This window comes from Macaca thibetana, chromosome 13 (assembly GCF_024542745.1).
Source record: "Macaca thibetana thibetana isolate TM-01 chromosome 13, ASM2454274v1, whole genome shotgun sequence".
Lineage (NCBI taxonomy): Eukaryota > Metazoa > Chordata > Mammalia > Primates > Cercopithecidae > Macaca > Macaca thibetana.
The window spans coordinates 78912577-78924922 of record NC_065590.1 but is presented as its reverse complement, the minus strand read 5'-3'; the positions used below and the strand labels follow the sequence as shown (position 1 = coordinate 78924922).

Sequence of the window (12346 nt, the reverse complement as noted above, 5' to 3'; positions counted from 1 at the left end):
TGACCAAAATCTGTGCCCAAAAGCCAGCATGCAGGGACTGAGCACCTGTGGAAGCCATGAGCTCTGGCCTCTGGATGCTGAGATCTGGTGGAAGAAACTGAACTTATAACCAGGCAAATAACACTTCAAAGCCCTAGAGAGCGTCAGGGGAGGGAAGGTTAGTGGCCCCAAGGAGTTGGTCTCCTAAGTGTTCCTCAGGCCCTCCTTTGGGAGTCTGGTACTTTGCTGTGGAGGCTGATGCCTGGCCGTGCCGCGCACAAACCTTGGAGCACTGTCCCAGCTGGGGTGTGACTTGGGGCCTGGACCCACATTCCAGGGTCAGCTCTGCTGGGTCCCTGGGCACTTCCTCTTTGAGGGCCACCCTTTGGTTTTTCACCTTTCGATGACTAAGAAGTGGAGGGTAATCTGTGACCTTGGTGGTGACTCACCACCATCGGACAGGTGGCCCACTTCTCCCCGCAGGTGAGCTGCGTGAGTAGCCCTCCTCCTGGCTGGGACTGTGGCGAGCTCCCTGCACCCCACCCCAGGCAGCCACGTGGCCATCAGCACATCATGGCCTGTGCTGAGTGCCTGCTCCTACAGCCCTGGGCAGAGTGAGCAGAGGACTCACTATCTGGGCACACCAGGCAGGTGCAGATGGGGAGACAAGATAAATCCAGGGCTGGGGCTCTTCTCTGGGTTCCCAGGCCCCAGGCAGCAGCGCATTCCTTAGCCCCCCACACCCACCACCTGGCCTCGTTCCCAGCCCCGGCCCAGCCAGGTGCACCCATCCTCCCAGCCTTTCTCAGTGCCACACAGCCATTCCTGCCTCTCATCAAGCAGGGTATGATGGGCACGGCAGTCCGAGAGGGAGGGGGATGGAGAGGACTGGCTCACACTCCTCCTACTAGCTCTGGGACCTCAGGTCAACCCCCTGGGCAAACAGGCATTCATTTAGCACCAAATTGACATTCACCTGCTAGGAGCTTCTGACAAGGTGAGCACCAAGGGCACTAAGGGTGAACCATCCCCAAATTCTGCCCTCTAGGCACTTACAGGGATGACGTATGCTAACGTATCATTAGGATATGCAGTGCCACAGGAACCATCCTAACCTCCCGCCCTTAGTCTCCCCTTCCCCTTCCCTGTAATGTTTGACCTCGGCGGTTTCCTTTTTCCTTCTATTACAACGTTCTGTCATTCTAAAGTATATCTTAAGTAAGCTAAATGCTTGCATTTGAGAAATATTTATTGAGCTGGTGTGTGTTGGACACTATATTCCAGGCTGGGGATGCAAAGATGGATGAATATGACCCATGGGCCTTGCCCTCATGGAGCTTCTCCCAGGGTGTGAGAGAATAGTTGGTATGTGTAGATGCGTGCACACATCTGCGATGAACACCAGAGAAGGAAGCTGGTCCCATGGCCGGCGGAGGCTCAGGAGCCCATTAGGACTACCCTGTCCCTCCCTCCATTTAGCCAGCTGGCCCTCCCTTCTCCTCCTCCTCCTCATCTGCTGCACCAGGGGATGCCAAGGGAGCAGAGATGCCTGCAGCCCGTGGGAGCAAGTCCTGGCCTTTGCAGTTGCAAAAACTGGCTGCAAGCTGCTCCAGCCCCAGAGGAACTGGCCAAGCTCCAGAGGGCCTCCTTGGAGGGCCTCAGAGGGAGAGAGAACTGCTCAGTAATTTTGATCACTTTGGTAAGTATTTAAAAATACCCTGTGATTTAGCAGGAACCAGAATCCATCCCAATACTTTGATGTCTAGAAATGGATTTCAGTCAGTTGTTGTTGAAGTCCTCCTAAAACGGCATTTGATTTAATTCAACACATACTGAGACCACAGTCAGCCTTCTCGCAGGCGAGGAAGCCGAGCTGTATAAATTGTAGTCTAGACACCAATCTAAACATCTCAAACACAAGGCAGACATAGCTCAGCCCGAGGTTGGAGGCCCAGCGTGCTGTGGAATCGAGTAGAGGGGAGATTGATTCCAGCTGAGGGCAAGGGCCTCTGCCTGAAGCTGTGAGCATGTGATACTGTGTTCTCGCTGCGATATCAAGCCTTTGCATCTCAAGTTTGTTAATTTCCTTGTTTTGCAAGCTTAGACCCCCTGAAAACAAACCAGGCATGCTCAGGGGTTGGCGCATTTAGCAAGACTGACTGTGTAGGTGAGCCATTTACAAGCACTTGTTTGTTCCTAAAGCCCACACCCGAGAGCCAGGCTGCCATTGCCCCCGGCATAATTACAAAACAAGCTACCATCGTGCCAGTCACTCACTCACCAAGGCACCCAGTTGGATGGCAGTTGTCACAGGGCCCTTTGGAGGGTTAGGGGGTAAGGGCATTGAAACAGAAGCAGGTCTCTTTGTAGCCAGCCTGTTGTGAGGATGACCCTTTGACACGAGGCCCTTTGACACGAGGCGAGTAACCCCAAGTGAGTCAGAATTTACAGTGGCGGTTCAGGACAATAAGGACAAGGCAAGACCACGAGGCATGATTAGCAGGACTTGTCTTACACTATTTACAGGACTGCTTTGATTTTCAGACCACAATCGGTTTTCATATGACTGATGAAAAACATGTGCCAGTTGAAGTCACAGCTGCAGAAGAAAACTGGAAAAAGCAATGAGCCTTAGATGTTGGAACTTGCCTCTATTTGCAAAAATGACCTCTGACTTGATTTATGCCCTTGGTTTCCTGACAGTGAGGGCTGTGTCCCTGAACCACTTCTCCTACCACACCCCACCCTACCACCACATTGGCCTGACTCTAGCAAACATCATGAGGCTCATCTTACAATTACCCAAAGAAAAGCATTTTTGAATTCCAGAATTCAAGTCCTGTTTTGGAAGAAGGCAACTGTTAGGCTCTTGCAAAATAAAAAGTTCCAAGTAAAGGAGGCTAACAGCAACAAGACCACAGGGTCTCATCCACGGGGCCAAGCTCTAGTGGCACTCGGGTTGGAGTGATATTGGCAGGCATCTTAACTACACTTGTTAAGCTTCTGTTTTCTCACCTGCAAAATGGGGAGCATGACCCCTGCCACACCCGGTAGTGTTGCAAGAATCACCTGTGCAAAGCTTAACTGCCTTAGGTGCTCTCTCCCTGCCCCCAGAGTCCCCAGCCTCTTTGGATTGTATATTCTGTTTTTGTTTTCATTTATTTAAAGCTATATTGATTCAGTTTGTCAGATGTCTATTTTATGGATTTTTATTCTTTTGAAAAGATCTATTGAATCAATAGAGCACTATAATTCCAGTAGGAAAGAACCCTTTTGATGAGACTTCATTGAACAAAAGTTCCTATTGGCCTCAACCCCAAGGCCTCTGAGCATTTCCCTGATGGCTCCCTGTCTTCACTTTCTTCCGTCTTCCTAGACCCCTTCTCTAGAAGCCAACTGTTATGTCATTTTCCAGGCATTACCCTCTGATTACTTAATGCTTCCTGAGCCAGAGGGCAGAGGGGTGGCCGAGAGGAACAGGCCTTCATGTCCCCCCCAAAACTGTCTATGGCACTTTTTGCTTGGGGCTCTGCAGTGTTCACTAACCCTGCCCCATTTGTATAAAACTATGCAGATAAAAACTATCCTATGCAGATAAAAGCTGTCCAATAATAACCCAACTGCTCCCACCACCTTTACAGCATTACCACCTCCTACTGAAACTTGCCATGTATCAGGCCCTGGACTTGGTACCTGATACGTATTTCCATTCTCCTCACCACCTCCCTGAAAAGAGGTGCTAGTCAATAAAAAATGATAAAGGGGCTTTCACCACTGACCCCGCAGAAATACAAACAACCATCAGAGAATACTATAAACACGTCTGTGCAAATAAGCTAGAAAATCTAGATGAAATGAATAAATTCCTGGACACACACCCCCTCCCAAGACTGAACCAGGAAGAAGTTGAATCCCTGAATAGACCAATAACAAGTTCTGAAATTGAGGCAGTAATAAATAGCCTACAAACCAAAAAAAGCCCAGGACCAGATGGATTTACAGCTGAATTCTACCAGAGGTACCAAGAGGAGCTGGTACCGTTTCTTCTGAAACTATTCCGAACAATTGAAAAGGAGGGACTTTTCCGTAACTCATTTTATGAGGGCAGCATTGTCCTGATACCAAAACCTGGCAGATACAACAAAAAAAGAAAACTTCAGGCCAGTACCCCTGATGAACATCAGTGCAAAAATCCTCAATAAAATACTGGCAAACTGAATCCAGCAGCACATCAAAAACCTTATCCACCACAATCAAGTCGGCTTCATCCCCAGGATGCAAGGCTGGTTCAACATATGCAAATCAGTAAACGTAATTCATCACATAAATAGAACTAAAGACAAAAACCACATGATTATCTCAATAGATGCAGAAAAGGCCTTCAATAAAATTCAACATCCCTTCATGTTAAAAACTCTCAATAAACTAGGTATTGATGGAACATACCTCAAAATAATAAGAGCCATTTATGACAAACCCACAGCCAATATCATACTGAACAGGCAAAAGCTGGAAGCATTCCCAGCACAAGGCAAGGATGCCCTCCCTCACCACTCCTATTCAACATAGTATTGGAAGTTCTGGCCAGAGAAATAAGGCAAAAGGAAGAAATAAAGGTTATTCAATAGGAAGAGAGTAAGTCAAACGGTCTCTGTTTGCAGATGCCATGATTTTATATCTAGAAAACCCCATTGTCTCAGCCCAAAAGCTTCTTAAGCTGATAAGCAACTTCAGCAAAATCTCAGGATACAAAATCAATGTGCAAAAATCACAAGCATTCTTATACACCAACAGTAGACAAGCAGAGAGCCAAATCATGAACGAACTCCCATTCACAGTTGCTACAAAGAGAATGAAATACCTAGGAATACAACTTACAAGGTGTGTGAAGGACCTCTTCAAGGAGAACTACAAACTACTGCTCAAGGAAGTCAGAGAGGACACAAACAAATGGAAAAACATTCCAAGCTCATGGATAGGAAGAATCAATATCACGAAAATAGCCATACTGCCCAAAGCAATTTATAGATTCAATGCTTTTTCCCATTAAGCTACCATTGACATTCTTCACAGAATTTTAAAAAGACTACATTAAAATTCATGTGGAACTAGAAAAGAGCCCATATAGCCAAGACAATCCTAAGCAAAAAGAACAAAGTAGCATCACGCTACCTAACTTCAAACTATACTACAGTAACCAAAACAACATGGTACCGGTACAAAAACAGACACATAAACCAATGGAACAGAATGGAGATCTCAGAAATAAGACCACACATTTACAACCATCTGATTTTCGACAAACATGACAAAAACAAGCAATGGGGAAAGGATTCCCTATTTAATAAATGGTGCTGGGAAAACTGGCTAGCCATATGCGGAAAATTGAAACTGGACCCCTTCCTTACACCTTATACAAAAATTAACTCAAGATGGATTAAAGACTTAACTATAAAACCCAAAACTATAAAAATCCTAGAAGAAAATCTGGGCAATACCACTCAGGAAATAGGCATGAGCAAAGACTTCATGACAAAAACATCAAAAGCAATTGCAACAAAAGCAAAAATTGACTAATGGGACCTAATTAAACTAAAGAGCTTCTGCACAGCAAAAGAAACTGTCTTCAAAATGAACAGACAACCTACAGAATGGGAGAAAAATTTTGCAATCTATCCATCTGACAAAGGTGTAATATGCAAATCTACAAGGAACTTAAATTTATAGGAAAAAAATAACTCCATTAAAAAGTGGGCAAAGGACATGAACAAACACTATTCAAAAGAAGACAGTTATGCAGCCAAGAAACATATGAAAAAATATCAACATCACTGATCATTAGAGAAACACAAAACCACAATGAGATACCATCTCATGCCAAGCAGAATGGCGATTATTAAAAAGTCAAGAAACAACAGATGCCAGCAAGGCTGTGGAGAAATATGAACGCTTTTACACTGTTGGTGGGAATGTAAATTAGTTTGGCCATTGTGGAAAACAGTGTGGCAATTCCTCAAAGACCTAGAACCAGAAATATCATTTGACCCAGCAATCCCATTACTGGGCATATGCCCAAAGGAATGTAAATCATTCTCTTTTAAAGATACATGCATGCATATGTTCATTGCAGTACTATTCACAATAGCAAAGACATGGAATCAACCTAGTCCATCAATGATAGACTGGGTACAGAAAATGTGGTACACATACACCATGGAATACTATGCAGCCATAAAAAGGAATGAGATCATGTCTTTTGCAGGGACATGGTTTGAGCTAGAAGCCATTATCCTCACATGTTCTCACTGATAAGTGGGAGCTGAACAATGAGAACACATGGACACAGGGAGGGGAACATCACACACTGGAGCCTGCTGGTGGGTGGCAGGGTGGGAGGGAGAGCTTCAGGATAAATAGCTAATGCCTGCAGGGCTTAATACCTAGGTGCTGGGTTGAGAGGCGCAGCAAACCATCGTGGCACACTTTTATTATGTAACAAACCTACACGTCCTGAACGTGGATCCTGGAACTTTTTTTAAAAAAAAGAGAAGAGGTACTAGTGTCTGAATTTAATAGATGAAGAATCAAGACACAAAAGGGTTAAGTGGCTTGCTCAAGATCACATGGATGATATCTCAGACCATAACTGGGTGGTCATAAGATCATTAAGTAGAAAGCGTCCTGTTACAGGTGAGGAAATGGAGTCCCAGTTCTGGATGACACAATGAGCCAGGGCCCAGGCTAGAGCTGTGAGTCCTCTGCCTCCTAGTGCAGTGCTCTTTCCACTTCCCCCACTGCCTTCCTTTTATGATGCATGTTGTCCTGGACAGAAGGAGAGCTGTTTGAGGACCAGGCCAACCAACACCCTGCTCTTGGCAGCTGGAGCCATGTGATTCCTAAATACCCCTCTAGGAAGAGCTGCAGCGTCATCCCTGATCAAGCCCTGACCAAATCCGCACACCACACACAAGGAGTACACCTGGCAGGTTTGGGGGGCAGAAGACAGGCAAGGGCTGGAGGTGCCTCTGACTGCAGAGTTTGTCCTTTGATGCCACAAGGATGCCACAAGCAGCTCTTGACTGGATTGCAAAAGACACACAGTGTCCCATTACTTTGGCTAAGTGTCCAAGCCTGAGATTGGCCATCTCTGCCTGCAATTGCCAGCTCAGTGTGATCAGTGAGGAGGGAGGACCTGATCCAAGGAGCCTCGGGAAAGGCTGAACTGAGGGCAAGGACCCTAGACCTCTCACAGGTTGCCCGCTTCTGCACACACACGTTCTTCTGGCTGTTTCCACGGACTCAGACTCAGAGCCTCTTCCCTTTGGCCCCAGCGGGTACTCATGGTAATAGTTGATGTTTACTGATCATCTCTTATGCCACGTACCATGCCAAATGCTTACTCAGACCATCTCATCCACTTCTCACAAGAACCCTTTAAGGTAGGCACAGTTTTCCCACCTTTTAGATGAAGAAACTAAAGCTGCAGTCACTTGCCCTCATCAACGAGTAAGGAGCGTGGCCAGGCCTCGAGCCCAGTCTGCCTGGCTCCAGAGCCCGCCCCGCACAGGCTGCCCTCACCTTCCACAGCCCACCAGCCTTAGGACCCTCAGTTAACAGCACTCTGCTTTGTAGATGAGGGAGCTGAAGTCCAGAAGAGATTTACCCTGGGCCCTAGGCCCACAAAAGTAGACCCCCTGACTCCTGACCCTGTTGCCTCCACCATGCTGTGCCTGTGGGCTGAAGCCTGGGCCAGCCCTACTTCTGCTGTGAATTCATGGAAAACCTACCCAGTCCTTACGTTTTCTTCTCCTAACTGAGACTCCTGGGTTGGACTGAGTTGTAATTTTATGAAACCCTGAGCAGTGAGACTGAGATCAGTGAAGAGGGCCCGAACCTCATTTTGCCCTCAGGCATATTGAGCTCTAATTCCATCTAAAAATAAATTCCCTTCCAGTGTGCATTCAGTGAGGAGCTTGACACTCAGGGCCCTCTCCTGTGGGCCCCACTTGGCCAGTTAATGGGGAGGTAAGGAGACCTCACTATCCCCTAGAACACGCTTACACTTTTAAAGCTTACTACATACTTTGTCTCTGGGTCGAAGGTTTTTCAAAGATGACAGATACCTCTTGCCATTAGCAATCTGTACTCTGGGCAGCTCTCCATTTTCTCTGATAAAAAGTGAAATAAGTGAAAACAGTGTTTTTAAAATCTATAAATGGGTGGGAGCCAGTTGTCATTTTCCCTTTCCTTCTCCTCCCCCTCCCTTAACTGACTTAATGAGGATCCAAGTTGAGAAGCACTCACTGAAAACAGCTGGTAGCATCATGCCTTTAAATAGCCCTCGCCACGCTTCCCCTTGGCAGCACGCAGTTGGCCCTGGCAGGGAAAGCCCAGGACAGAACAGGAAACTTTAGAACTTTCTGAAAAGAAAAAAGCTTGCCTTTCAAATGTGCTCCCTCTTGCCAAGACCTTTTTGTGTAAGGAGCTTGCAATGTTGTAGCCCCTTCCCCTAGTAGTTTCCAAGGAAAATCTGAGCTGATGAGGCTTGCCTTGGGACCCAGTGTGACTCTGGGCCTGGGGAGGTAGGTGGAGAGCTCCCCGGACCCGACCCCTGCCCAGCTCAGGCCAGCACCCAGGGCAGCAGTGGTTCCAGCACCATCTGCTCATCCGGCACCTGTGGGGGCTACAGAGCAGCTCAGCTGCAGCCTCTCCCCTTGATGTTCGTAGCTGTAAGGTCGGGGAAGTTGGCGTCCTCACCTCTAACTTGGGGCACATTCGGCCCTCCCTGAAAGTGGTACTGGGATGGGCCAGACTCCGCGGTGCACATCAGGTCACAGAATCCATGCAGCAGAGGTTGGTGGCAGCCTGTCGATCTCAGACCCTCTGGAGAAGTGGGGCCACAAGACTCTCTCTAGCCGCATTTCCATGTGCTGGGAAAATAGCAGCAAGTGAAACATATGGAGGGAATAAGTGGCCCTCACGTCTGGGTGGCAGCCAACAGTTGATTGTCTCCTCCCACACATTGTCCCATGCGAGTGTGGCATCAGGTGGCCTTATCACTCCTACTCTTCGTAAGAGAACAGAGCCCAGGGCTTCTCCTGCCCTCCCCGGCCTCACCTAGGTCTAGAGCTCTTCCACATCACAGCTCCTCTTTTGTGTTAAGGGTGACTGTGGCATGGTGCCGTTAATGGATAAGGACTTTGAGGTCCTGAGGGCCAGAGGAGGTGGCGGTTTGGCGGGCTCAGGGCTGTGTTGATCACAAGCGGATGGAAGAGGGTGCTTTATCTTTCTTACTGTTGACAAAGTTTGAAATTTGAGAATGGACTGAAGTGTTCTTCCTCAGTACCTAAATGCTGTACCTGTTGTCTTTCTGGGGTTGCTCTCTCTCCCACCTTCTTTTTTTCATTTTTTTTTTTTTTTTTTTTTTTTTTTTTTGAGACAGAGTCTCGTTCTGCCGCCCAGGCTGGAGTGCCATGGCATGGGCGTGACCTTGGCTCACTGCAACCTCTGCCTCCCGGGTTCAAGCAATTCTCCTGCCTCAGCTTCCCAAGTAGCTGGGACTACAAGCACCCACCACCACACCCGGCTAATTTTTGTAATTTTAGTAGAGATGGGGTTTCACCATGTTGGCCAGGCCTGGTGGTCACTGGGAGCAGGATGTGCTCCTGCTTTCCAGGGGCTGGCAGATAAGACCTGTGCGTGTGAGACAAGTGCCCCGGAAGAAGCACGGACAGTGCAGGGAGAGGACCTCCTGGGGACCAGGGAAGACTTGATGGAAGCAAGGGTATTTGTCCTGAGCATGAATAAGCCCAGAGGTGGTAAATGGCATGTGTGAGGAAGAGCAGGTAGTCAGATGAGAAGAAGGGAGAGGGAGTAGATCCAAGGCTCATATCCTGGACCGTGGCCGGCTTAGGGGGCCTGTAACATCCCCGAGTTGCAGTGTGGGGAGGTCTTACCTGCAGTTTCTCTGAGGAGAGGATCCTTAACTTTCTTAGCTTCTCAAAGGGTTGCATGATCTCAAAAAACATGATAGAGGAACAGAATAGATTGTCTTCTTAATGACTTGGAGCCAGATAGTGAGAGTCATTGAATGCCAGGCTGAGAATTTGGAGGACATTAAGGTCTTGCTCAGGAAAGGGACAGAGACTCACACTGTAAGAGAATCAATGTAGCTGCAAACAAAGTCAAAGGAGGCCTCATGTCCAGGGGAGAAGCAGCTTCTGCAGCAGTGCCATCAAAAGATAAGACAGGAGCTATGGGAGTCACTACGGATGGAGGGACTTAGCGGCAGGAGCCTTGAGGATGAATTCGCCATAGGGGTTTAGGGAGAATGGAAACTGGTTCAGAAGGAAACTGAAGGTTCTGTTACAGAAAACCAAATTGGTCAGAGCATTTTCAGATACATGAAAGTGATGAAAACATCCATGTGGAACACTGGTGTGAGTTACAGAGTGACAGGTGGGGGGTCCCACAGGTGGTTGGAGACGTGGGACTGGAAGTTTGAGGGGAGGGAGGGCTGGGCTAGCGGTGCTGCAGGCCCAGGAGTTCCCACCTTGCTCTGCATGACCCCAAGGACGATGGCGCCTGGGAGTGCCGAAGGAGGGGCAGGGAGAGGTAGAGAGAGGCAGGACAGCTGTGGCACCACACGTCACAGAAGTCACAGGGAAAGGGAGCTTCCAGAGAGAGGAGCTGCCATTTCAGTGCTGCAGAGGCCATGGTGGAGGCCTGCACTGAGAAAGAGCCAGAGCATTCCAAGGCCAGATTGGATAGAGGGCTGCAGTTGACTTGAAGGGGGCGGGCAGCTGGTGGCACCAGCCGCTGCATTTGCTCTGCTCCAGAGACGACTCCAGGGCCTGTCGGATTGCGTGGGGCTCTTTGCCCTGCGGCACAGGAACCCCGGTGAGTGCTCGTGCTCCTGAGCAGTTTTCTGTTCTCTTCTCACTGCTGCCGTGAATCCGCCTCCTGCCGTTGGGTTAGCTCCTCCACTGCGGATTTGCTGCTTCTTATCTCCTGGGAGCTGGGAGCCGGTACAGCCAGGCTCAGTAGGACCAGATCCTAAATAAAATGGACTGTGGGAGGCTCCCTGTGGGTGAGGCGATGAAGCCTTTGCAGTGCTGAGGGTGACAGCTCTTGGTGGCCCTGCCTGGTTCTCGCCACTGCTCTGAGGTGAGATTCCTGGACACGTAAGGTGTCACTGTGATTGTGTGGGTGTCGGTGGGGCGGGGCTAGAAGGCAAGCCTGGTGACCAGGAGCACGGGTGCCCACCTCCTTCCTCTGCAGCCCCTCCCTTCTCCTCCCCTCCCTTTTCTCCGTCACCTCTCAACTGACAGCACGCTGCTGCTGGGAATGCCCCTCCGCTGCCTCTTCCCTGCTGCCCGGACTGCGGCCTGCGGGACTGCCCTTGGTGCCCTGATGTGGGGTCACCCATATGTCCATCTCCTCCACACTGCAGTCTCCCACATGGCGGGTCCCATGGCTGGGCCACCCCACCACGCCTGATGCCTTGTACGGTGCCTGACACAGTGTGGGCTCGGCGGGTGCACATCTGAGGTAGAACGTGGCCCTGCTTCCACAGATTAGAAACTGGGATGCCGAAAAGGCCAAATGGGCTGCCTCTGGTCCTGCCACCCCTCTTCCGCTGACTAGGAAGGTTCTCTTAACACCCAGCCTAGCTTCTTTTCAGTAGACCAGACTGCATATGCGTTTGGAAATAAATGGAGACCATGAATCATTTAGAAATTATTAGGGCTGGGTGTGGTGGCTCAGGCCTATAATCCCAGCACTTTGGGAGGCCGAGGCAGGAGGATCCCTTGAAGCCAGGAGTTTGAGACCAGTCTGGGTAATGTAACAAGACCCTGTCTCTACAAAAAAGTGAAAAAAAATTGCTGACGTGGTAGCACACGCCTATAGTCCTAACTACTTGGGTGGCTGAGGCAGGAGGATCACTTGCGTCTAGGAGGTCAAAGCTACAGTGCGCTATGGTTGGACCACTGAACTCCAGCCTGGCTCACAGAGTGAGGCCCTGTCTCTAAAAAAATAGAATGTGTTAAAAAGCTTATCAGACCCTCTGTCTTTATGAAGTCAAAGGTCCAACTGAGTGGAAAAGGCAACCTTCCTGATACTTCAGATCTCTAAATGACTGTGTGGTTCAATTGCACACACACTGTCTTGTAGCTTGGACCAGGCCCTTGTCTTTGTCCTGAAAAAAGGCGGCAGGACCTGAGTGCAGGTATCTCATAGGAATTGGCAGCCAGGAGGGCGCATGTACAGGCCCTTTGAATATTCCTGAGAGATACCACAGTAGTGAACTGCGTGCACCTCCTTGGAAAAATCCGAAGGGCTTTGCCTCAGCAGAGAAGGCAAATCC

At 49.0% G+C, this 12346-nt stretch overlaps 1 protein-coding gene across 5 annotated transcripts in view; it reads left to right on the top strand.

Annotated features, from left to right (window-relative positions):
* Positions 1–12346, top strand: part of BABAM2 (BRISC and BRCA1 A complex member 2) — a 454559-nt gene that overhangs the window by 441639 nt on the left and 574 nt on the right. For 3 of the 5 annotated variants that reach the window (XM_050754001.1, XM_050754000.1, XM_050754002.1), the window contains one exon: positions 1505–1673. The exons of the other annotated variants lie outside the window; for them this stretch is intronic. In XM_050754001.1, the coding sequence (XP_050609958.1) occupies positions 1505–1664 (160 nt within the window). In that variant the 3' untranslated portion in view covers positions 1665–1673. Of the gene's footprint in view, positions 1–1504; positions 1674–12346 lie in introns of those variants that run through there. 5 annotated transcript variants of the gene reach the window in all.